The 27,514-nt window shown below is 43.5% G+C and overlaps 1 protein-coding gene across 2 annotated transcripts; it reads left to right on the top strand.

Moving 5' to 3' along the window:
• The first annotated feature begins 340 nt into the window (after nt 1-340).
• On the top strand, nt 341-27,514 carry adamts2a (ADAM metallopeptidase with thrombospondin type 1 motif, 2a). Of its 2 annotated transcripts, none has more exons than XM_084028465.1 (25): nt 341-606; nt 2,665-3,137; nt 5,545-5,707; nt 8,130-8,236; nt 10,753-10,836; nt 11,321-11,404; nt 12,863-13,016; nt 13,336-13,441; nt 14,529-14,672; nt 14,791-14,923; nt 15,947-16,060; nt 16,679-16,824; nt 16,903-16,992; nt 17,590-17,672; nt 19,626-19,759; nt 22,556-22,679; nt 22,786-22,866; nt 23,377-23,540; nt 23,635-23,794; nt 23,888-24,020; nt 24,526-24,736; nt 25,273-25,396; nt 25,511-25,582; nt 25,848-26,064; nt 26,155-27,514. In XM_084028465.1, the coding sequence occupies exons 1-25, from the start codon at nt 519-521 to the stop codon at nt 26,981-26,983; spliced, it is 4,218 nt and encodes a 1,405-aa protein (XP_083884591.1). In that variant the 5' UTR covers nt 341-518; the 3' UTR covers nt 26,984-27,514. The 2 variants fall into 2 exon arrangements, with proteins under 2 accessions (XP_083884591.1, XP_083884590.1); XM_084028464.1 differs by having other exon boundaries at nt 25,273-25,402.

Raw genomic sequence — 27,514 nt, 5'->3', positions numbered from 1 at the left:
AGACGGACAGACAGACAGACAGACAGACAGACAGAAAGAGGGACAGCCAGAGAAACATACAAACAGACAGACAGAAAGGGAGGGACAGAGGGAGGAGATAGTGAGACAGACAGACAGAAAGGGAGGGACAGAGGGAGGAGATAGTGAGACAGACAGACAGAAAGGGAGGGACAGAGGGAGGAGATAGTGAGATAGACAGACAAACAGACAGAAAGGGAGGGACAGAGGGAGGAGATAGTGAGACAGACAGACAAACAGACAGAAAGGGAGGGACAGAGGGAGGAGATTATGAGACAGAGACAGAGAGAGGCGGCGACACAGAGAGAGGGGGACAGAGGGAGGAGATAGTGAGACAGGGTGGAGGACTGTCTGTTAGAGTGTTACAGTGCACACAGCAGCTCTCAGTTAGTCTGTCTCTCCCTCTGAGTGTCTCAATGTCTCTCTGATTATCTCTCTGTCTTACTGTCTCACTCTGTCCTTCTCTCTGTCTGTCTCTCAGTCCACAGCTGTCTCTCAGAATGGACCAGTTTCACTGTGGATTATTGATTATGGTGTTTCTGCTGCTGATTGACGGTTTCCACTCAGTTTACATCACTGACAACGCAGGTGAGACTACTACTACTACTACTACTGGTAGGCTACTACTACTACTACTGGTACTGTAGTACGACTATAGTACTTCTATTACTACTGGTAGTACTGTTTTTATTACTACAACAGTTAGGACTCATGTTACTGTAAGTATTCAGCAGAGTTGAGCCAACTGATATGATTACTACTACTACTGCTAATACTACTACAGTAATTCTACCACTACTACTATGATGAGTGATACTACTATTGCTGCTGCTACTACTGCTGTTAGCAATACTGTAACTTCTGCTATTGCATTACTACTATTACTACCAGTGATAGCAGCAGTAGTAACAATTACTGTTTTGGTACTACTACCATACCATGGTTACTGCTACTGTTAATACTGCAATTATTACTATTGATAGCCTACTCTTGGGAATGGAAACACTAATGTGGCTGCTACTTACTAGTAATTCTACCACTACCACTGTTAATATATTTGTTTGAAACTGTAAGTGATTCTGATACAATAGTGGTACTGCTACTGTAAGTGTTTCATTGTTTTCTGTTAGTGACACCCAATAATTTTCAGTTGTGATACAAAACCCTTTTCTGTTGTGATACCCGGTCGCTTTTTGTTGTGATACAAAACCCTTTTCTGTTGTGATACCCGGTCGCTTTCTGTTGTGATACAAAGCCGTTTTCTGTTGTGATACCCAGTCGCTTTTTGTTGTGATACCCAACTGTTTTCTGTTGTGATACAAAGCCGTTTTCTGTCGTGATACCCAGTCGCTTTTTGTTGTGATACCCAACTGTTTTCTGTTGTGATACAAAACCGTTTTCTGTTATCATACCCGGTCATTTTCTGCAGTCATACCTGGTCATTTTCTGTTGTCATAACTGGTCGTTTTCTGTTGTGATACCAAACCGTTTTCTGTTTTGATACCCAACCGTTTTCTGTTGTATTACCCAAACGTTTCCATTTGTGATACCCGGTCTTTTTTTTCACCTGACCCAGGGACTGCAGATTAAATACAAACAATCTGTCTTGCCTGCTTGATGCCTTTCCATTTGCTTTCAAAAAGATAAGGGCCTCTACCATAGCGGGGTTTTAACCGGTGCCGGTCGTCATGTTCGTGGTCAGGGAGGAAAAACAACTATGAACAATTTGAGGGCCGCCAGCTGATTGTGTCATCTATGACATCTTCTAATATTGTCATCCTCTAATATTATCACCAGTAAAAGTAAAAGTCTTCTTCTCTGGTTGTTGATTAGTACACCAGGTGCTGATCTCTGCAGTGAAGGTGAAACACTTTCAGGTGTTCCCAGTGTTCCCTGTGTCTCCATGGTTCCCAGTGTTTTTGCTGTTCCCAGTTGCAGATGGAAGCCCTTGTGTATCTGACTCAGTGAACTCTCCTCTCCACATTTTCCCATAAATCTTTGTGTTTATGCGTCGCTGCCATTTTCGGAATGTGTAGTCTTCGGATCATATTTCATCATATCCTCTGTGTGTGTGTGTGTGTGTGTGTGTGTGTGCGCGTGTGTGTGTCTGATCTTGTATTTGCGAGAGAGTCAGGACCAAATCAACAGGACATTTCTTCAAAGGCCGCTTGAGGGTTCAGACCTGGTTTAAGGTTAAATTTAGAACCAGGTTAGACCACTTGTTGATGTGAGTGTTTGTGTTTAGACAAAAGTACATTTTATACATGAAGTACAATTGTGTTTTGTTCCATTAAGTTATTAAATGTGAGCATGGACAACAAAACCTCTTAGTTGGGTTCAAGCAACAAAACCTCTGCGTTAGGTTGAGGCAACACTGGTCTTGTGGTGAAAGTCCTGTGTTGTTGGACACAAAATCTGCCCAGTTATCCTGTAGTCTGTGAATGCCATGACATCACACTGACATCACTACAGGTGATGACTTAATCTCTCTCTCTCTCTCTCTCTCTCTCTCTCTCTCTCTCTCTCTCTCTCTCTCTCTCTCTCTCTCTCTCTCTCTATCTATCTATCTATCTATCTATCTATCTATCTATCTATCTATCTATCTATCTATCTATCTATCTATCTATCTATCTATCTCTCTCTCAGATTCTCTTTCTCAGGTGCTGTCAGATTTCAGTGTTGTTCGTCCAATCAGGACCAACTCAGAAGGCCGTTTCCTGTCATCTTCAGTCTCCACCCACCACCTGCCTCGCAGCAAAAGACACACCCCCGCAGCCAAGGACACGCCCATTGATACAATAAATTCTAGACAGGCCATGTTACAGCAGGCTCTGCTCATAGAGGCATCAAAGTCCAATCACACAGGCCACAGCTGGAGGGGGCGGGGCCACCGGGTTAAGGAGGCAGAGCTATTCTACAACGTGACGGTGTTTGGTCTGGAGCTACATCTGCGGCTACGTCCCAACCCTCGTCTCGTCTCCCCGGTTGCCACCATGGAGTGGTGGGAGGAGTCAGGATACAAACACTCTGAGCCAGTAGGAGAAGCCGACTGCTTCTACACAGGAGAGGTGTCCAACATGGAGGACACGTCCATTGCCATCAGCAGCTGTGATGGACTGGTAAGTCCCTCTTTCTCTGTTTCACTAAGATCCACCCTGAGATGCTGATGTCTCTGGACATTGTTGGGATGTCTTGGTTGACACACCTCTTCAGTGTCACATGGAGGTCAAGGATAGTTACTGTGCAGTGGTAGACCAGGGTGGCGGTTCCTATTTTTAAAAGGGGGACCGGACAGTGGGCTCCAATTATCAGGGTATCACACTGCTCAGCCTCCTTGGGAAAGTTTATTCCAGGGTGCTGGTCGAAGCCTCCCATCAACCAATTATTGAACCTCAAATCCCGGAGGAGTAATGTAGGATTCCGTTCTGGCCGTGGAACAGGGGACCAGCTCTTTATCCTTGCAAGTCTGTTAGAGGGGTCATGGGAGTTTTCCCATCCAGTCTACATGTGTTTTGTGGACTGGGGGAAGGATTATGACCATGTCCCTTGGTGAGCATTGAGGGGGTTACTGCTGGAATATGGGGTACGAGCACAATATTCCAACCGATGCTGCTATGAGCCATCCGGTCCTTATATAACCAGAGGGAGCTCTGTCCATATACCTGTCACAAAGTCAAAACATGTTCCAAGTAGGTGTTCGCCTCCACCAGGGCTATTCCAATTCTGTTTTGGATTTTCATGGACAGGATTTCAAGATGCAGCCGGGAAGGGGAAATTGTCAGGTTTGGAGTCCTCAGAATTGCGTCTTTGCTTTTTGCAGATGAAGTGGTTCTGTTGGCTCCTTCAGAACATGATATTTAGTAGCACTGGGATAGTTAACAGCTCCCGGACCAGACCTATGGTCACAAGGTAGTGACCAAAGACTGAGATCATAGATACAAGAGGCTGAAATGAGCTTCCTCCGTAGGGTGGCGGGGCTCAGCCTTAGAGAAAGGGGGAGGACATCAGACATCTGAAAGGAACTAGAGTAGATCCGCTGTTCCTTTGCATTGTTTAGGTATGCAATGTAGTTTAGGTATCTTATCAGGATGTCTCCTGGATGCCACCATTAGAGGTTTTCTGGGCATGTCCACCTGGGAAGCATCCCTGGGGTGACCCAAAAGATCACCAATCATCATCACTCCTCATCACTCTTCTTCATCACTAATCACCACTCATCTCCATCACTCCTCATCCTCCTCTGAAGCTGCTGCCGGTGTGAGATGTTTGTCGGCTGAAACCAGACAGTCAAACACATTCATACTTTATATTAACGAGCATTAATGCATAAAAAGATGAAGAATGAGAAGAATCGTTAGATGTTAATTTAAATTCAATTTCAAAAGCTTGTTTTAAAAACAACAGAAATGTATCCAGATTTTAATGTGAAGAGTTAAAGTGTTCAGAGAGCAGAAGAGAAACCAGAGAGAAACAAGTCCTGAGAGACCAGGACCAGTTTGAGACATCCAGAGACACAAACCAAACACTGTAAAACAAGTCCATCTCCAAGTCTTCAACCAGGAGAGCTCAGTGTCATTGTGTCCTCGTTCACCTTCACTTCTTACAGTGGAGCCGAGTCGGCTGATTGAAGCCAGATGGAGGAAAGATGAGAGGCGTTTAAAGGCCGATAGACACAAGAGGAAAACGTTCCTGCTACAACTGCTGGTGTGACTTAAAGCAACAGCGACCCTTTAGACTGATCCAGGAACACCTCAGTCCAGCAACAACATATCACTTTGATCCGTTTGTGTTCAGGAAATGTTTAAATAATGCAGATGTTTTTTTATATTTAGATACTTCCAACTGACCTGAAGACTGAAGGAGTTGATCTTCCAACAGTGTTTGAAATCAAAAAGAATCCCAGTCAGACCTTCTGACTGGTTTCATTGTGTTTCTGGTCGTCGTCGTCGCCATCGCCGTTGTCATTGCAGTCGTCATTGCATTCGTCATCGCAGTCGCCGTTGTCCTTGTGTATTAAAACCAGCTTCAGATCGTAGAAAGCCTCCAACAGGAAGCTGCTAAATGGTGAACAAAAAGCGAATATGTGGAGCATGGGCGTCGTTAGACACTTTTTACTGGGGCACGTGCCCCAGTATTGATCTGCCGTGCCCCAGTAAAATCTCCCATTCAAGTTTTAACGAGCTATTTATATTTGGCAGTGGATTAATTTATATTGATAATAACGGTAAAAGAATGGATTTTCTTTTTCATCGACAACCTCAAACCAACGCAGTTTAACCCAAAATACAAGCTGAGGCGCGCACCTTGTGGTCCGGGTCCGGGGCGCACATTACGTCTGTGCACAGCAGTGTGCATGTCGTAGCCGGTGCACCGCTCTTTTTTGTGATTTTAGTAATAGGGGGCCTGTGCCCCAGTAGAGCTTTATGTCTAGCAACGCCCCTGATGTGGAGGTGAAACACCAAGTGGACAAACGAATCATGATGTCAGTCAAGAGTTTAATGGGTTGACGGCTGTCTGTGTTGGCAGGCCGGGATGATCCGGACCAGTAAGGACCAGATCTTCATCGAGCCGCTGGACCGACGGAGGACAGGAAGAGACGAGGAAGAAGGAGGAGGAAGACAACACATCGTCTATCGAGCCTCAGACATAATTAGGAAACAACCTGAATCGTCTGATGACGTCCTCCGAGGTGAGTTCAGACCTGAACCTGGTTAGACCAGATCAATACAAACCAAAACAAACCAGGTCACTTGAATGTGATCTCATTGAACTGCTGATGTAAACAAACATCAGCGTTGAATTTATCGTAATTTTGTCTTCTCATTTCTGATTTTCACCGTTAAAACGTATATTTCGATGTTTACGGCGAAGGTAAGTTCTGGCTGTGCGAGAGCAAGCCGACCAGCCAGGTCAAACATCTGGTTCCACATCTGGCAGCAAACAGACCAGTTGGCATAGGAAAGCCACATGTGTGCCGTGTTTCTGTAGTTCTTCTCACTGCCAACACTAAACTACGTAGTTAGGTTGAGACCACTAAAATACGTAGTTAGGAGTTCCAAGAGCACACATAATCCACCAACAAGATATTTCCCAACATAATTCACATTGTTGTTTAGTTGTCTGGGAATGTAGTTTCGAAGCTAGCAGGCTGGAGAGGAAACGTAGAGCATCATAGTTTGAACGCCGCCGACCAAATGTTGGTGTTGGTGAGAGGGGAGATGTTGTTTGAGCTCATTATTTATACCCATATTAAATATTTTTGTATCTCTAGTCCAACGTCCAACTTCTGGTTGTCACTAGTGAGGACAGGAAGTAAGGTAAACGTGTCAGTGAGGACAGGAAGTCAGGTAAATGTGTCACTAGTGAGGACAGGAAGTCAGGTAAATGTGTCAGTAGGCTTGTTTCGAATCAAGCATGCGCATGCATTTGCCTCGCAAAACAAGGCATTCTGGGAAAAAAACGTCACAAATGCTGGTGATAACTTCCCTTTGCGACATGTCACATGACTTTAAAAACTTGCGGTATCTCCAGGGTACCTCCCTCCGCATGCTTTTCTCTGCAGATGGTCTGAAATAAGTGCGGACATAAGACACTCCCCTCAACGTTGCCCTAGTTGGTTAGAATTACCACCTGGTATTTCCCACGTGAGAAAATTCCTCAGCCTCCGTCAAAAACGGGACTTCAAATGCCTCGGCTCGAGTTCGTCAGCGACGAAGAAAGCCAGCGCCACTGGGCAGGCCATATTCTTTGTGCAAAGTCCGTGAAGTTTCCCCTGGCGCGATAGTTTTTGTTATGTATACAATTATTATAAAAGTTTAAATAAAAAAAAAATAAAAAAAAGTCTGTGAAGTGCACCTGTGTCCGACTTGACGTGGTGAGAACTTGGCGTGTTTATGACGAGTTCCGGCGGATCCTCTCAAGTCTCGTGCATGCATCGGCGCAAATGCATGCGATCCGAAACGCGCCCAGTGAGGACAGGAAGTCAGGTAAATGTGTCACTAGTGAGGACAGGAAGTCAGGTAAATGTGTCAGTGAGGACAGGAAGTCAGGTAAATGTGTCACTAGTGAGGACAGGAAGTCAGGTAAATGTGTCACTAGTGAGGACAGGAAGTCAGGTAAACGTGTCATTGAGGACAGGAAGTCAGGTAAGCCTGTCACTAGTGAGGACAGGAAGTCAGGTAAACGTGGATGCTGAAGAGGCTGAAACCACCTGTAGAAGAAGTAGAGAAAACAAACATTGTGACGATTTTCTGTTCAAGTTGGAGCTCAACTTGATTAGTGAATTGTCTGTCACAATCATTCCCATGACTTTCTGCAGGAGATGCTTTTCTGATTACATTTTGTGATCTTAATTCTGATTTTATTTTGAGTGCCTTGAATGCAAAACGTTTGAAGTTTCATTTCACGTAAAAACAAAGAGGAGAATCAAGTAGCTGCTTCAGAATGTCTGCAGGAGGAAAAACTGAAACCAGAGAAACAGTTCCAGGAAACTTGGCAGACACACACACACACACACACACACACACACAGCAACGTGGCAGTCGGCAGTTTAGGGATCTGGAGGTTCTGGAGGTTTTGCAGGTTTCAGAGGCTTCACAGGTTTTAGAGTTGACGGATGGTTCAGCTCCTGTCTCTGTTTGTCTTCACCTCGTCTAATGAGGATGGAGTTTGATTCCACCTCAGCTCAACTTGTCTTGAGGTTCACTGTGACCTCATAGTGTCTGATGTCATATCCTTCACAGCGTGTTTCCATTGTTATGTTGGAACCACAGAAATATTAATAACATGATGATCATTTGTTTTTTATCAGAACAGAAATATGAAGAAGAGACTTGATCCAGTAAAAACATTTATATTCACAATGTAAGATACTGAACGTCATTATTATCATTATTAACTTGAGTTCATATTATTTGAGGGATTTAGAGACTGGCCGTCAAGTCTGACTTATATATTTTTATTTTGTATTGATATTGTGTTGACAAAACCTGTCACTGTTACTGATGGTGATCCAGTTGTCAGTTCTGTAGATACAGTTTTCTCTGGTCCTTCTATAAAGACATGACTACCCCAATGCCAAAGACTCAGGTTGCTCTCATGTGTGTCTCCAGGTCCTCTTTTAGGTTCTCCGAACTTGAGCCAAAAAGTGTTGGGGTCCGGATCCAGACCAGCTCGTCGGAGGCGTTATATTGAAGAGGCTGAACTATTTAACATAGAGGTTAATGAACTGTTAACCTCTATGTTAATGAACTGTTAACCTCTATGTTAATGAACGGTGAACCTCTATGTTAATGAACTAATACCATAGATGTTAATGAAGTGTTAACATAGAGGTTAATGAACTAATAGTATAGAGGTTAACGGACTGTTAACATAGAGGTTAATGAACTAATAGTATAGAGATTAATGAACTGTTAACATAGAGGTTAATGAACTAATAGTATAGAGATTAATGAACTGTTAAAATAGAGGTTAATGAAGCATTAACATAGAGGTTAATTAACTAATAACATAGAGGTTAATGAACTAATAACATAGAGGTTAATTAACTTATAACATAGAGGTTAATGAACTAATAACATAGAGGTTAATGAACTGTTAACATTGAGGTTAATGAACTAATAGTATAGAGATTAATGAACTGTTAACATAGAGGTTAATGAACTGTTAACATAGAGGTTAATGAAGCATTAACATAGAGGTTAATTAACTAATAACAGAGGTTAATGAACTAATAACATAGAGGTTAATGAACTTATAACATAGAGGTTAATGAACTAATAACATAGAGGTTAATGAACTAATAACATAGGGGTTAATGAACTAATAACATAGAGGTTAATGAACTGTTCACATAGGGGTTAATGAACTAATAACATAGAGGTTAATAAATTGTTCACATAGAGGTTAATGAACTAATAACATAAAGGTTAATGAACTAATAACATAGAGGTTAATTAACTGTTACCATAAAGGTTAATGAACTAATAACATAGATGTTAATGAAGTGTTAACATAGAGGTTAATGAACTAATAGTATAGAGGTTAACGAACTGTTAACATAGAGGTTAATGAACTAATAGTATAGAGATTAATGAACTGTTAACATAGAGGTTAATGAACTAATAGTATAGAGATTAATGAACTGTTAAAATAGAGGTTAATGAAGCATTAACATAGAGGTTAATGAACTAATAACATAGAGGTTAATGAACTGTTAACATAGAGGTTAATGAACTAATAGTATAGAGATTAATGAACTGTTAACATAGAGGTTAATCAACTGTTAACATAGAGGTTAATGAAGCATTAACATAGAGGTTAATTAACTAATAACATAGAGGTTAATGAACTAATAACATAGAGGTTAATGAACTTATAACATAGAGGTTAATGAACTTATAACATAGAGGTTAATGAACTAATAACATAGAGGTTAATGAACTTATAACATAGAGGTTAATGAACTAATAACATAGAGGTCAATGAACTGTTCACATCAAGGTTAATGAACTAATAACATAGGGGTTAATGAACTAATAACATAGAGGTTAATGAACTAATAACATAGAGGTCAATGAACTGTTCACATCAAGGTTAATGAACTAATAACATAGAGGTTAATGAACTAATAACATAGAGGTTAATGAACTTATAACATAGAGGTTAATGAACTAATAACATAGAGGTTAATGAACTAATAACATAGAGGTTAATGAACTTATAACATAGAGGTTAATGAACTAATAACATAGAGGTTAATGAACTGTTCACATCAAGGTTAATGAACTAATAACATAGGGGTTAATGAACTAATAACATAGAGGTTAATGAACTAATAACATAGAGGTTAATGAACTAATAACATAGAGGTTAATGAACTTATAACATAGAGGTTAATGAACTAATAACATAGAGGTCAATGAACTGTTCACATCAAGGTTAATGAACTAATAACATAGGGGTTAATGAACTAATAACATAGAGGTTAATGAACTAATAACATAGGGGTTAATGAACTAATAACATAGAGGTTAATGAACTGTTCACATAGGGGTTAATGAACTAATAACATAGAGGTTAATAAATTGTTCACATAGAGGTTAATGAACTGTTCACGTAGAGGTTAATGAACTAATAACATAGAGGTTAATTAACTGTTAACATAGAGGTTAATTAACTAAAAACATAGAGGTTAATGAACTGTTCACATAGGGGTTAATGAACTAATAACATAGAGGTTAATAAATTGTTCACATAGAGGTTAATGAACTGTTCACGTAGAGGTTAATGAACTAATAACATAGAGGTTAATGAACTGTTAACATAGAGGTTAATTAACTAATAACATAGAGGTTAATGAACTAATAACATAGAGGTTAATGAACTTATAACATAGAGGTTAATGAACTAATAACATAGGGGTTAATTAACTGTTACCATAAAGGTTAATGAACTAATAACATAGAGGTGAATTAACTGTTACCATAAAGGTTAATGAACTAATAACATAGAGGTTAATGAACTGTTCACATAGAGGTTAATGAACTAATAACATAGAGGTTATTGAACTGTTCAGTTAATGAACTTATAACATAGAGGTTAATGAACTGTTCATATAGAGGTTAATAAACTAATAACATAGAGGTTAACGAACTAATAACATAGAGGTTAATGAACTGTTCACATCTGGTGAATCTTTACTCAACTCTGTAATTTCTTCTCCTCCTCCAGGTTTTGTTAGCTGTGGATTATTCGGTTCTTCTGTTTCACGGCCGAGACCATATTCAGAAATATCTTCTGACTTTCATGAACATAGTAAGTGAAAGCATGCAGACCGATGTTAGCTTCAGTGGTACATTTACATAATGTTGAGTCTTATTTTACCTTTGGGTATAATGCTACTATAAGGTGAATTGAAAGACGTACTAATGTCCAAATCTACAATGTTCATTTATACTGAGTGGGTCCCTCCTGTATCTAGTCTCTAATCCAGCCTGACATAAATGAGTCCAGTTTTACCCCAGCCCAAACGTTGTGAAACTAACTGGAGTATGTCCTCCGGGAACAACCCACTACCAGTTCATGGGCACTTCCCCCGACTACTCATTGTAGAGGCCTGTAGAGCAGCCCAACAAGGTCCAGACCTTACCATGATCTGGTGCTTCACTCAACCCAACAGGAAACCCCTCCGCCACAATAAGCTGGTGACTCCAACTAGACTACAAAGTTCTAGGAAGTTAAAAAAGGTAGTATTTTATTAGAATTGTATTGTATATTTACTTATTTACGTCTTTTCCAGGTTAATGAGATCTATCAGGATCATTCTCTGGGCGCCAACATCAACATTGTTCTGGTCAGAATCATCATGTTGTCTGCAGCAAAGGTATTTAACCTATTTCAGAGTTGCTGGAGGTTTCTGCTCGAGGCACTTTTCTGTAAATTAAATTAAGTTGTCCAGTTGTTATAATGTCTTGTACAGGATGAACAAGATGTCTTAGAACGCCATCACACCGAGATGCATCTCAACAGGATCACCTGCTTCAGAAACGCTCTTTGGCAAAGTGCATCATCAAACCAACTGTGATCTGATCTGTTTTGAGGTGCCTCGGTGTGATTGGCCCCTTAGTCAGGTTTACATGACCTCTGGACAGTTGTAAATTATTTATTAACGGTGTTGTGGGCCTCGCTAGTGTGACCCGATCACTCGAATGACCTGGGCCTAATACACAGGGACACCAGGACAATACACAAAATGTACCGACATTAGATACCAATTTGCACAGGTTCAACTACAACAGGCGGAGATGTGAATTCCAGTAAAACAAATGTCAATTTATTGAAGGAACTGATTAGGGGAGGGGGAAAGGGAGGTATACAGTAATAGGAAACTTTCACTGAAAAAGACTGGCATGAGGTAGAAAAATATAAAGATATGTTTTATTATTATTATCTTTTCTTATAGCACATAGTTAAATAGTTATAATACACATCAGCTGGAAATGTAGCACTCACAAGGGAAACAGAAAACAGGCAGGCGGGGCTTACCTGGAGAGGGGAAGCAGAATTTCTGGGGGAGGTGTCCACATGTGCACTCTCACTGCAGAAAGGTGTCACACCACTGTCACAGAAAACCACCACCAGCATTCTCCTAGTACACTCCAAGGTGAAGTTCACAATCCCTCCACCAGGTGGCTAGCTAATGCTACAATGAGAACAGATTCCCTACGGCAATGGCAGAGTTAGGGGGACGCAAAGCTGGCGATAGACTCTTGCGTGAAACCCAGAGGCAGAAGACGGAGGGGGAGATAGTCCTACTATACCCTGGTATAACCTGGAATCTAAGTGAATGAATGAACAATTTACGTGCCTGCCCCGCCCCCCTGTTAGTGGGGGATCAGAGTGTAAGGGAAGCAGGGAGGGCCAAACAGAGCCAGAATGCGACTGGCTACACTAGTACAGCTGATTTCATATAAGTGCCTCTGTGAAAGTTTCACCTTCAAGTCTAGATAGATAAAGAGATTCAGGAAGCTGGTCCTCCTGCTGTTGTTTATAAAAAGGAACAATAACCACCATTTCCATTTTCAACTCTCTGGTTATCAAATGTAGTGTTTCGTGCAAAATATTATTTCATGTGGCTAGTTTTAAGTACTTTAATTTAAAACAGATGACACAAGAATCATTCACAAAATGTCCAATATGACACGTGCAACAGAGTATAGTTACAAACTGCATTTATGCCCTGGGGAAGCTACATATTCAGATTAAAATTCTGATTTTTAAATGTTTGTTCTCCAATATATGTCTGCATAGTAAAAACAAGTAATGGTGCCCCCTCCATCAGTCCCAGGAGCTGATCTCTGTGGGGAATCCCCAGAAGAGTTTGGAGAACGTTTGTGGATGGTCGTATCTCCAGCACAGGGAGCAGAACCACGCTGAGCAGCATGACCACACTATATACCTGACCAGGCAGGAGTTTGGCCCCTCTGGCATGCAGGGTACTTCTGCTAATGCCTTCACAAATACTAGAAATACTACTACGAACACTATATACTGTACCTGACCAGGCAGGAGTACTATTGCTTATAGTACAACTACTAACTACACTTATTACAAATACTATTAACAATGATTTCATCTCCCTAACAATGCAGGGTATTACGACTTCTGCTACAAATACTACTAACACCATCAAGCTAACCAGGAAGACGTTTGGCTGCTTTGGCATGCAGGGCAATGCTCCTAATAGTACCACTGAATACAATACCACTACTAACACCACCTGACTGACCTCTGCCCCCTGACCTCTCTCTGCAGGTTATGCTCCAGTAACAGGAATGTGTCACTTGCATCGGAGTTGCGTTCTCGTCATTGAAGACGGGTTTTCCTCAGCCTTTGTGGCTGCCCATGAAACAGGACACGTGTGAGATGCACAAAACCCACACATTTCACCTACATGCAAATTCACAGCATCAAAATGACTCTCAAGTATATAGTGATGTGTTTTCCAGGTATCTATAGTGATGCGATTTCCAGGTATCTATAGTGAGATGATAACGAGTTCCAGGTGCTCATAGTGAGATGATTACGAGTAACAGGTGCTCATAGTGAGATGATAACGAGTTCCAGGTGTCTATAGTGAGATAATTACGTGTTCCAGGTGTCTATAGTGAGATGATTACGAGTTCCAGGTGTCCATAGTGAGATGATTACGAGTTCCAGGTTACCATAGTGAGATGATTACGAGTTCCAGGTGTCCGTAGTGAGATGATTATGAGTTCCAGGTGTCTATAGTGAGATGATTATGAGTTCCAGGTGTCTATAGTGAGATGATTATGAGTTCCAGGTGTCCGTAGTGAGATGATTATGAGTTCCAGGTGTCTATAGTGAGATGATTATGAGTTCCAGGTGTCTATAGTGAGATGATTATGAGTTCCAGGTGTCTATAGTGAGATGATTATGTGTTCCAGGTGTCTATAGTGAGATGATTATGAGTTCCAGGTGTCTATAGTGAGATGATTATGAGTTCCAGGTGTCTATAGTGAGATGATTAAGAGTTTCAGGTGTCTATAGTGAGATGATTATGAGTTCCAGGTGTCTATAGTGAGATGATTATGAGTTCCAGGTGTCTATAGTGAGATGATTACGAGTTCCAGGTGCTCATAGTGAGATGATTACGAGTTCCAGGTGTCTATAGTGAGATGATTATGTGTTCCAGGTGTCTATAGTGAGATGATTATGAGTTCCAGGTGTCTATAGTGAGATGATTATGAGTTCCAGGTGTCTATAGTGAGATGATTATGAGTTCCAGGTGTCTATAGTGAGATGATTACGAGTTCCAGGTGCTCATAGTGAGATGATTAAGAGTTCCAGGTGTCCAGGGTGAGACAGTGATGACTTCCAGCTTTCCATGTAGAGATGATAATGATTACAAGGTATCAACTTAGAGATGGTAACAGGCTAAACTTTATCGCTAGCTTTCTGTTTTTCTGACCATCTGTCTGTCTCAGGTTAGGGATGGAGCATGACGGCGAGGCGAATGACTGTGCTGATGACGTGCCGGTGGGCAGCATCATGTCCCCACGTGTTCAGGCTACCTTCCATCAGTACCACTGGTCCCGGTGCAGCTGGAGGGAGCTGCAGAAGTACCTTCAGTGAGTACTACAAATACAACTACGACGGACGGACGGACGATTAATTCCACATCAGGTATCACCTGACATGATCACTGTATGTCAATTAAACAACTCTGTCTGTCTTCTGATTCTTTAGTACCTATGACTGTCTCCGTGACGACCCATTCAACCATGATTGGCCAGCTCAGCCTCAGTTGCCAGGGTTTCAGTACTCCATGGAAGAACAGTGTCGATTCGACTTCGGACCAGGATACAGCCTCTGTACTGCAGTATGTCTGTCTGTCTGTCTGTCTGTCTGCAAAAGGCTCAAGACTCACCTGTTCAGACTTCACCTCCACTCTGCATAGCATGACCCACTTCCACCCCCCCACCCCATGCACTTCTATGTTCTTACCTGTAGCACTTTGATCATAGCAATGTTGTACTTAGGTTTCCTTGCTGAACAGTTACTACTTTAACACTTGTTTCTATTTTTTCGCTCTTATATTATCGGCGATGATATGTTGTGGTTTCTTTCTTTCCACAAATGTACTTATTGTAAGTCGCTTTGGACAAAAGTGTCTGCTCAATGCCATAAATGTAAATGTAGGTGACCTTTGACCTGTTCCACTTTGACCATTACAGTTTTCAGTAATACTGCCAGCATTGTTTCGATAGCAAAACCCGCTGGAGATATTGGATCCCCATGTTGAAGTCCTCCTCTATTTGAAAGATTTGATTTTTTTTATCAAATTCACTGAAGCCGACACTACGCTCTGATAGAACAACATAAATCATCATCCAAAATATAGAAATAAACTCAATAGCCACCACCAATACATACCAATTATTCATGTAGGACAAAAACAAAAAGGGAAAAGATAAATAAAAGAAACAACATAAGCATCAGCTTTAGGGTGAACAGTCTGGGATACTAGAACTTGATGATGAGTTTGTGATGTTGTTAGTGAGACTGTGGTGCAGATGTGACCTGCTAATGTGTTTTCGAGGCCAACGACACATCTGTTCACATGAAACGTTTGATGAAATCACACAGAAAACTGCAGACTTTAATCTGATGACGTCTCTGTTCTGGGACTTTCCAACATTTTAACATCATGATGAAATCATATTTGCCTTAATTGATAAGCTTGTTTGAATTTTCTCTCACAGGTTAAATTGTTTTCCTTCATATTTAAGAAGTGAGACTTTTAAGTTTTATGAGGATTTGAAACATATTTCCTCTCATTGGTTTTGGTTACATTTTCTGTTCCTGTTTAAAGGAAGTTTAGATTTTCTGTTTATGTCTCCAGTTTGCAACCGTTGACCCGTGTAAAAAGCTCTGGTGCAGCGACTCCAACAACCCTTTCTACTGTAAACCCAAGAAAGGTCCGCCACTGGACGGGACAAAGTGTGGACCGGGGAAGGTGAGGACACAATCATGACACTCAGTAGAACACAGGAAGTCCCTTTTGTCTGAGACAGGGTTTTAGGGTTCAGGGGTCATCTGTCCCAACTTTGTCAACAGAGTTTGATGTTTTCTTCTGATATGAGCAGTAAACAGAAAATGGTCTCTTTGGTCAAACAGAACAGTGATCTACTGATCCAGCAACTGGATTCTGGGGATAAATCCAGTCCACCACTTTGGTCCAGACTGAAAGATCTCAATAATGAATGGGTAGATTTTGATTAAATGTGGTTCATCTTTCATGGTGTAATAACATTGGTGATCTTCTGACTTTTCATCTAGCGCCATCATCAGGTCACCATGATAATACATCCAATACTTTGGTTAATGAAAAAACACATCTGGACATACTGATATTTAGCTCATGTGAGCATGCTAAATGGGTAACATTAAGATGGTGAATATGATCAACACCATACCTGCTGAATATTAGCATGTAGGTCAAAGCTCACAGATCTGCAAGCATGTCTGTGGAGTCAGTCTACAATTTTGGTTGAACTTTCAATAGAGTAAGGCTAGCTGTGTCCCCCTACCTCCTGTCATTATGCTAAGCTGGGCTAACCTTGTCTCATTGCAGCACTGTTTTAAGGGTTTCTGCATGAAGTTGACTCCTAACCTGCTTAGACAAGATGGTGGCTGGGGAACATGGAGTCCCTATGGCAGCTGCTCCAGGACATGTGGGGGCGGAGTCAGATTTCGAGCCAGGCGCTGCGACAGCCCAGCGTGAGTGAGCTGTCAATCATCTGTGAAGTCACAGATCAAATGCATTAATCAGAGAAACTAACCGGTTGTTGTTCTCAGTCCAGCCAACGGGGGGCGCACCTGCTTCGGAAACAGTTACGAGTTCCAACTGTGCAGCCAAGAAGAATGTCCACCTCTGACTGACTTCAGGTCAGTAGATCTACCGTTCACTCTGGGATTTGTGTCCTCTGACTGACTTCAAGTCAGTATATCTACCGTTCACTCTTGTGCATTGTCATGTATTGTTGTGTATTGTCGTGTATTGTCCTGTATTATTGTGTATTGTCATGTATTGTTGTGTGTTGTCCTGCTGTGTTTATTTCAGCAGGTTGATTTGTTGTGTTGGGCTGCACGGTGGTGTAGTGGGTAGCACTCTCGCCTCACAGCAAGAGGGTCCTGGGTTCGATTCCCGGGTCGGCCCGGGTTCCTTCTGTGTGGAGTTTGCATGTTCTCCCCGTGTAAGCGTGGGTTCTCTCCGGGTTCTCCGGCTTCCTCCCACAGTCCAAAGACATGCAGGATGGGGATAGGTTGATTGGTGACTCTAAATTGCCCGTTGGTGTGAATGTGAGTGTGAATGGTTGTTTGTCTCTACATGTTGGCCCTGTGATAGACTGGCGACCTGTCCAGGGTGTACCCTGCCTTCGCCCAATGACAGCTGGGATCGGCTCCAGCCCCCCCGTGACCCTAAATACAGGATAAGCGGTAGAAAATGGATGGATGGATGGATTTGTTGTGTTTCTCTTTCAGAGAGGATCAGTGTAAAGTCTGGAATCCATTTATGGAACATGAAGGAATCAAACATCACTGGCTTCCATACCAACACCCTGACCGTAAATACACACACACACACACACACACACACACACACACACACACACACACACAGCCGCATTACTGTGGCCGCTGCACCAATCCGCCTGTCAGTCCCACGTTCCATCCTTCCCTCACTCGTGAACAAGACCCCAAGATACTTGAACTCCTCCACTTGAGGCAGGAACTCTCCCCTAACCCGGAGGGAGCAGGCCACCTTTTTCCGGTCGAGAACCATGGCCTCAGACTTGGAGGTGCTGATCCTCATCCCAGCTGCTTCACACTCGGATGCAAACTGCCCCAGGACATGCTGGAGGCCTGGCTCGAAGGAGCCAACAAGACCACTTTGTCCGCGACCAGATCCCCTCCGGCCCATGGCTGCGCCTAGAAATTCTGTCCATAAAAATAATGAACAGAATCGATGACAAAAGGCAGCCCTGCCGGAGTCCAACATGCACCGGGAACAAGTCTGACTTACTGCCGGCAATGCGAACCAAGCTCCTGCTCCGATCGTACAGGGACTGTACCGCCCTTAGCAGAGGCCCCGACCCCGTACTCCCGAAGTACCTCCCACAGAATGCCATGAGGGACACGGTCAAAAGCCTTCTTCAGGTCCATAAAACACATGTGGACTGGTTGGGCAAACTCCCTTGAACCCTTGAGCACCCTGCGGAGGGTATAGAGCTGGTCCAGTGTTCCACGGCCAGGACGAAAACCGCATTGTTCCTCCTGGATCCGAGGTTCGACTATCGGCCGAATTCTCCTCTCCAGTACCCTGGAATAGACTACCAGGGAGGCTGAGGAGTGTGATCCCCTGATAGTTGGAACACACCCTCCGGTCCCCCTTTTTGAATAGAGAGACCACCACCCCGGTCTGCCAGTCCGGAGGCACAGTCCCTGAATGCCACGCGATGTTGCAGAGACGTGTCAGCCAAAACAGCTCCACAACATCCAGAGACTTGAGGTACTCAGGGAATCTCATCCACCCCGGGTACCTTGCCAACTACCTCAGTGACTTCGGCCCGGGTGGTGGATGGATGAACCTCCGAGTCCCCAGCCTCTGCTTCCTCTTTGGAAGGCGTGTCAATGGGATTGAGGAGATCCTTGAAGTATTCCTTCCACCGCCCGACGATATCCCCAGTCGAAGTCAACAGCTCCCCACCTCCACCGTAAACAGTGTTGGTGGAGGGCTGCTTCCCCTTTCTGAGGTGCCGGATGGTTTGCCAGAATTTCCTCGAGGCCGACCGGTAGTCCTCCTCCATGGCCTCCCCAGACCTTTCACAGACCCAAGCCTTTGCTTCAGCGACCGCCCGCGCTGCAGCACGCTTGGCCTGCCGGTACCCGTCAGCTGCCTCAGGAGTCCCCCCTTCAGCTTGACAGCATCCCTTACTTCCGACCACCACAACAGGTGGTTAGACCTCCGGCCTAGGGTGTACTGGTGCCACGTGCACTGATGGACACCCTTATGCTTGAACATGGTGTTTGTTATGGACAAACCGTGACTAGCACCGAAGTCCAATAACAGAAGACCACTCGGGTTCAGATCGGGGAGGCCGTTCCTCCCAATCACGCCCCTCCAGGTAACACTGTCAATTTATCAATGTTTATCAATACCAATATTTATCAATACCCATAAATGAAATTACCCATATCTATTATTACCTGTATACACATATATATATCATTACCCATATCTCTCAATACCCATATCTCAATACCCATATTTACATACACATACAGATATACATATAAAAGAATGAATTTCTGTTCAGGTTTGAATCTCACATTTCAGTGTTTGATGGCCTTAAATGAAAAAGCAGATTGTGCAGTGTGTGTGTGTGTGTGTGTGTGTGTGCGTGTGTGTGTGTGTGTGTTCACATGTTAAAGTCATCAGTCAGGAATCTGTTATTGGACGGAAACTCGTCTCTTTAACTCTTTAAAGTCTGTGTATGTGTGTGCGTGTGTGTGTGCAGCTGATGAGCGCTGTCGTCTTTACTGCCAGTCGAAGGAGACGGCCGCGGTGGTTTCCCTCAAGAGAATGGTGCATGATGGGACGCCTTGTTCCTACGACGACGCCCACAGCGTCTGCGTTGGAGGAGAGTGTGAGGTCTTTATTTCGTTTTCAAATCACCTTCTTCACTCTGTTACGTTATATTATTTTACTCTGTTATGTTATATTATTTTACTCTGTTATGTTATATAATCTCTATTATTTACCTACTGGTAAAACTACATCAGAATGTTCAAATATGATATTCTTGTTTCATTTGAATGTTTTTCATTTTATTATTTTTATTTTATGACATGTTATGTAACCATAGCTCATGTATTCATAACATAGAGTCTTATATCACAGGAAAATATAGCATGAGGTAGTATATATACATAAATACACCTCTCATCAAAACTAAGGGAACCTTCATCATCAGTCTGACTCCAGGTCAGTTAAACTTCATCATCATCAGTCTGACTCCAGGTCAGTTAAACTTCATCATCAGTCTGACTCCAGGTCAGTTAAACTTCATCATCAGTCTGACTCCAGGTCAGTTAAACTTCATCTCTGTCTGACTCCAGCTCAGTTAAACTTTATCATCACTCTGACTCCAGGTAAGTTATACTTCATCTCAGTCTGAGGGTGCCTTCAGACTGCACCTTCCCGTTGACCGACCGGTGCTGACGAGGGAAGGCGTGTCTGGTTCATGGGGGCGTTGCCTTTGTGGACGCAGCCAGCAGCCAGCAGCCAGCAGCCATTGAAATTGCTTCCCACTAGCCGGCTTATTGAGGCTACTTCAGGCCTAAATCGATCCCGTTCTAGCCAGAGGAGTGCTGCTACTTGTTTTAGTAATTCAGTCCCTGTATATAAACACAGGAACTGATCATAAAGAATTGGCCTGTTCCTAGATGCAATTATTAACCTTTCCTCGATGTTTTGTTAACATCAGCTTTTATGTGTGCTTTCCCCGGTCGTACCAATAAGGCAATTTTATTGGCCAGCATCAGAGTAGTTTATTTGCATATATTTGCATGACACAATAATCTGATTGGCTGACAGATCCATCAGTGCCTGAAAAGTTGAACTTTTCTAATTTTTTTTTCACGTGAGCGAAGTAAGCAATGCAGTGGAGCAGACCCACAATTAATGCCAAAGTTATGCCCATGCAAAGTGAGGTCCATCGACGGAAAAGAGCAGTCTGAACGCACTCTGACTCCAGGTCAGTTAAAGTTCATCTCAGTCTGACTCCTGGTCAGTTGAAGTTCATCTCAGTCTGACTCCAGGTCAGTTAAAGTTCATCTCAGTCTGACTACAGGTCAGTTAAACTTCATCATAAATCTGACTACAGGTCAGTTAAACTATATCATCAGTCTGACTCCAGGTCAGTTAAACTTCATCATCAGTCTGACTCCAGGTCTGTTACACTTCACCATCAGTCTGACTCCAGGTCAGTTAAACTTCACCATCAGTCTGACTCCAGGTCAAATTTCATCATCAGTCTGACTCCAGGTCAGTTAAACTTCATCATAAATCTGACTACAGGTCAGTTAAACTTCATCATCAGTCTGACTCCAGGTCAGTTAAACGTCACCATTAGTCTGACTCCAGGTCAGTTAAACTTCTTCATCAGTCTCCAACAACAGGTGTTCATGTCTCTGACCAAACTTTCAGAAACAGACTCCATGATGGAGGCATGAGGTCCCAATATCGTCAACTGGGACCTGGTCTCACAGCCCTGCACCATGCAGCTCCATTTGACATTCACCAAAGAACACCAGGACTGGCAGGTCCACCAATGGTCCCTGTTCTCTTCACAGATGAGAGCAGGTTTACTCTGTGTGAGACCGTGTGACAAGCTGAACGAGTCTGGATATTCTGTGGTGAACCTGATGCTGCTGTAACATCATCCAGCAGGACCTGTTGGTGGGTCAGTGTGGTCAGTGTTGGTCTGGGGAGGCATATCCTTGGAGGGTCCCACAGACCTCATATGCTTGGAGGGTCCCACAGACCATGTCATACCCAACTGTACCCCAACTGCTGTTAGGTGCCGGGATGAAATCATAAGAGGGCTTGCCAGACTGTATCCTGGTGCAGTGGGTCTTGGGTTCCTCCTGGTTCTGTGGGCCCTGGGTTCCTCCTGGTACAGTAGCTCCTGGGTTCCTCCCGGTTCCATGGGCCCTGGGTTCCTCCTGGTGCAGTGGGTCCTGGGTTCCTCCTGTTACAGTGGCTCCTGGGTTCCTCCTGGTTCCGTGGGCCCTGGGTTCCTCCTGGCTCAGTGGGCTCTGGGATCCTTCTGGTGCCGTGGGTCCTGGGTTCCTCCTGGTGCAGGACTTGCCCGGCCTCATGTGTCCAGAATGTGGCCCTCACTTCCCCCTGACATAAATCCAACTGAGCACCGTTGGGACGTTATGTATTGGTGCATCCAATACCACCAAGTACCACCATAGAGTGTCCAGGAGCTCACTGATGACCTGATCCAGGTCTGGGAGCAGATCCTCCAGGACCCCATCCTCCTTCGTTCATGAAAATCCGAAGTCTGATTTCAGTTTTCCTCAATTCTTTTGAGCTGTGTGTATAAGTAGTACAATTCCTCCCAGTATTCTTAATTTATGGTGAGAACAGAGCTGTGATCCAGATCTGATCTGAATTCAAAATCCAGATCAGTGTCTGCTGACACAAACAGGACATTTATTTCAGATCTCATAGTTGTCATTTAGGGCTTTCACCAGGTTTGGTTCTCACTACGTGATTATAGTGGTCCAATGATATTCCAGATAAAGATAATGAAATCTAAATGTATAAAGCCAATGTCAAATTCATCTTTAACTTTGTATTCTGCATTTTGTTTCCACAATGATATTGTCATATTTGTATTATTAACATGACCTTGTTTCCTCTCTCCTTATGCAGCATGTCGGTTGTGATGGACAGATCGCTTCAGACCAACAGGAGGATCGATGTGGAGTCTGTGGAGGAGATAACTCCAGCTGTAAGATCATCAAAGGAAACTTCACCCGCAGCACCAAGAAACCAGGTCTGAACCACTACTGATCAGAGCTGCTAGGGTGATGAGTGCTACTGTTATTTACACTGTTGGACTGTTAACTACTGACTGATTCATTATTTTTGCCATTGCCAAGGTTACCTGAAGATCCTGGAGATCCCCAAAGGAGCCCGACATCTGCTAATCCAGGAGTTTAAAGAAACTCCTCACATCCTGGGTGAGATCCTGCTCCGTCCAACATGAAGAACTGCTGTAGCTCGTCTTCTTGTTGGCTGTCCAGGTTAAACTTAGTTGGCTGTCCAGGTCAAAACCAGACTTCCCAGCTCCAAATATCTCCTCCAGTAAATCACTATAGTCCTTCTCTTCCTCATTTTTGTTCTTCTCTTCCCTCCTTATTTGGACTTGATTGTTAATGTTCATTGTAGTCTGCGTTAATGACTGAGGGCTTAAAGATTAGAATGGATCTTTATTCAGATTAGATTGATTGGATTTTATGGGTTTGACAGTGAATTTCAACTCTGCAGAGCGGCAGGACAGCAGGATACAAACCTGATGATAGTGTCTGCAGAGGGTTTAGTTTATTTTGTTTCGTCTGCAGTGACTCCGTTCCAATCAAATTGATCATGAACATCATGCAGGTGTAAATAATGTCTGTACAGTTGGCTTGAAGAACTGCTGTAGCTCGTCTTCTTGTGGATAAGTTGGTTGTCGCTGTTTCCTACTCCAGCAATGACGAACCAGGAGACGGGTCACCTCTTCCTTAACAATGAAGATGAGCTCCCAGAGTCCAGAGTGGTGATTGAGAAGGGCATGGCCTGGGAGTACAGCAACAATGAGGAGCAGGAGTCCATCCAGACCAAAGGGCCACTGAAATATAACACCCTGCTCATGGTCTGTCTGTCAACACAGAGAACTAAGTCCAACATGCTCAGATTTAATTGAATTCAGAAATAAATCACCGTCTGCCTGTGTTTTTGTCCATCAGGTTCGATCCCATGGAGACTCAAAGGTCACGGTGTCCTATAAGTACGTCATCCAGGATCATCTCCAGGCCTCGCTGGAGTCAAACCTAGTGCAGGAGGATGCAATCACCTACGAGTGGGCGCTGAAGAAGTGGTCGCACTGCTCCAAGCCCTGCGGAGGAGGTATGCAACTCTGCTGGTCTGGTATCTAGCTGTGTCATGTGGTTTACCAAGGTAAGGGTGGCATGGTAGTTAATAGTGTTGTCTGGTTGTCAGGGAAACAGTATACAAGGTTCGGCTGCAGGAACAAAGCTGATGGGAAGATGGTTCAGAGGATGTTCTGCTCCAACATCAATAAACCGAGAGCCATCAGCCGGACCTGCAACACTGACACCTGCAGCTCGTCACGGTAACAAACTGCTGATGTTCAGGTTGATTTGATAGTAGATACAGGCGGCCCTGCTCTGGCATCACAGCACCAGCATTAAACCGGGCCGGTTTGGTTCGATTTAGCCAATGATTGGTAGAGGGAAATTGTCCCAGACTGCTCCAGATGAATGCAGTACCAAAATCGGACCACAACTTTGCGACAGACTATGGTACTCAGTGGTTACCCCAAATCTGCCAGGTCTCCTCAGACTAATTCTCATTCAGGTTGAGAAGCACTGGGTCATTTTGTCTTCCTGGGAATGTTTTTATATCAGCTGTTTCATATCAGGAAACAGCTGAGAATATCTGTTTGTAGGTCTTGAACTTGACTGAACAGCTTATTTCACACTTGATACGTATAATTTTTTGGTATAAATATTTTTTTTAAATATATGTCCTACACCACAAGTCAATAAATAATGAAAGTAAAGGGAAGAAAATTGTTCAATGGTTAATTATTTGAAATCCTACTGTTTCCCCATCAGTTGGGTGACCGGGGAGTGGCAGGACTGCAGTGCCACCTGTGGTCAGACGGGCTGGCAGCGTCGTTGGGTAACCTGTCAGCAGACATCCAGCACAGGGCAGCAGCAGCGCTCAGTGCACAGCAAACTCTGTGGTGGTGACCGACCAGAAGCCAAACAAACCTGCAATCGTTTACCCTGCCCAGCTACCTGGCGAGCTGGGCCCTGGACCCCGGTACGAAGACTGAAACCAGTGGGATATTTACAAAGTCAAAGTTATTTTACCACCAGCAGTCCACAAAAATGGATGGACTACCACAACCCTTCCTCTTTCTGGACTATATTGATCTTCCTTCTCCCTGGACTACCTCCAAGCTCCTTCTTTGAGTACTACTTCTAATTTCCTTCTTTCTGGACAACCTCTGCCTTCTTTCTAGACTGCCTCAATTGTTTCTTTCTGGAATTCATCTACATCCCTTCTTGCTGCACAACCTTTCTTTGTGGAGTACCCCACTTCTGCACTACTTCTACAACCTTATTTCCTTCTCCATGGACTCCATGAAATTTTCTTCTTTCTAGACTACCTTATTTCCTTCTCTCTGGAATACCTCAAATGTTCTTCTTTCTGGACTACCTCATGTCCCTTCCCTCTGGACTACCTCACTAATATACTTTAACTCTTAAGAAGTTTATAGAGTGTGACCCCAGGTAAATAACAGATCAGTTTAGAATCTGAACATCTGTGTCTGAACAACATGTTTATGTTTGTAGTGTTCAGTATCATGTGGAAATGGGACTCAAGACCGTCAGGTTGCGTGTTTGAGTCCGGAGGGTTCAGCCCAAAACTGCAGTGACTCTCCACTAATCACGACCCGAACATGCCAGCCCCCACCCTGTAAGGGTATGCATTGACCAATCATGTACCACATATTTTTGCACTGACAGAGAGGGGTAATGCTGGGACATGTAGTCTGTGTGTAGCTGACTGTGTATTTGCCTCCCCCTGCAGGCGACCAGAAGAACGCCATCATTCAGTGGCTGTCCAGGTCAAAACCAGACTTCCCAGCTACAAATATCTACAGTAAATCATTATAGTCATTCTCTTTCTCATTTCTGTTCTTCTTTTCCCTCCTTATTTGGACTTGATTGTTAATGTTAGTTGTAGTCTGCGATGATGTCTGAGGGCTTAAAGGTTGGAATGGATCTTTACTCAGATTGGATTGATTGGATTTTATGGGTTTGACTGTGAATTTTAACCGATTCTGCAGAGCAGCAGGACAGCAGGATAGAAACCTGATGATAGTGTCTCCAGAGGGTTTAGTTAATTTTGTTTTATCTGTTCCCAGGGCAGCGCTGCCGTGGTGATCAATCTGTGTTTTGCCGGATGGAGGCTTTGAGTCGGTACTGCTCCATCTCCGGTTACCGTCAGATGTGCTGCAAGTCCTGCAGTGTGGGAAACCTCAGCAGCTTCAACAGCAGCTCCGTCAGCAGCTCCAGCAGCAACTCCAACAGCAACTCCAACAGCTCCAACAGCAGCTCCATCCCACCAACGGCCACCAGCAGGTCAGAGCAAGAATCAAGGTTGAACGTTTCAGAAAAATCTAGACTGCATTTTTAAATAGTCCTGGTCTGATACTTGTTTTTGTCTTATAGTTCATGGAGTTTAACCTCAGAAACGATAACTTCAGCGTCCAACTTGTCCTGGTCTGACAGCAGCAACATCACCAGTGACATCACTAGTGACATCATCAGTGACGGCATCAGCACAGCACCTCCTAGCTTCACTGTAACCGCACCCCCAACCAGCAGAAGCAGCACCGACTTTGTGTATGTGGAGTATGAAGATTATGACGAGTATCCATCCTACGAGGATCCTCCTGTTCCCGCTGTCACTCCTGATGTCATTCCAACTACTCCTACTACTCCTCCCACTACTCCTCCTCCTCCTCCTCCTACTACTACTCCTACTACTACTGCCACCAGTACAACAAGGCATCCAAGAAAAGCCACACCACATTTATTCAAGAGGAAATCTGTCACTTCTACGATGCCCCTTGCTACAGTTCATGTAGTAACTGATGAGGGTCAAAGTCCAGTCAGGACATTTGCCATCCCAGTGTCCCCCACCACAACAATGTCAGCTGATCCCGATGATATCATCACCTCCAAATCATCACCACACAAAACGCCAAGAGGGAGGAGCCTTCAAACAGAGACTGAACTGATGCCAACATCATCCTCCTTTGTCCTGTCAAAGAAGGAGAACAACTCAGTGGATGAGGTCCCGTACCGGGTCGTAGGACTGGACCCTGACATCATCAGGGGACAGCAGAACTACTTTGTGCCGCGGATGCCACCAATCCGCGAGCGGACGCAAAACAAACGAATCCAGCAGCTTCTGAACGAGAAACGACGAAAGGATCTTCTGAAGAGACCCAACCGGAGCCGAGAGAGGACTGACAGGAAACACGGTGGATTATAAAAACATAAAGAGGTTTCTATTTTACTTTTATTGTTGTTTTATTGTATCTGCTGCTTTCGACCGACGCTACCTAACTCTGAACAAGCAACAGACGACTGATCTTCACCTTCATGTTTCTAACAGTTTCAGTCATGTTTGCCTTAAGCTGTCCTTGAATCTAAAGACGTGATTCTAAAACATTTAAGTGTATAAATGTTTGCTTCATTCTTATTCTGATGTTCAGTTGTTGGTTTCCACATTCATCCTGTTTAACCCAAATAATCTAAATAAAGCAAAGTTTCATCCAGCTGCTGATGTCATCACGACTCATGTAAAAGAATCATAGGGGAACAGCTAGCTTAGCTTAGCATAAAGACTGGACTCATAGAGGAACCGCTATCTTAGCTTAGCATAAAGACTGGAAACGTGGGCAGCAGCTAGCTTAGTTTAGCATAATATCACACATGCACATGTTATATCTGAACAAAAACCAAAGTCAGGTGACAATTTCCTCATTTAACGGTGAAATAGTCTGTTAAATAAAACATATAA

This window comes from Eutrigla gurnardus, assembly GCF_963514095.1.
Source record: "Eutrigla gurnardus genome assembly, chromosome: 15".
NCBI classification, from domain to species: Eukaryota; Metazoa; Chordata; class Actinopteri; order Perciformes; family Triglidae; genus Eutrigla; species Eutrigla gurnardus.
Note: the sequence above shows the minus strand (reverse complement) of the source record. Positions and strands in the feature narration are given on the sequence as shown.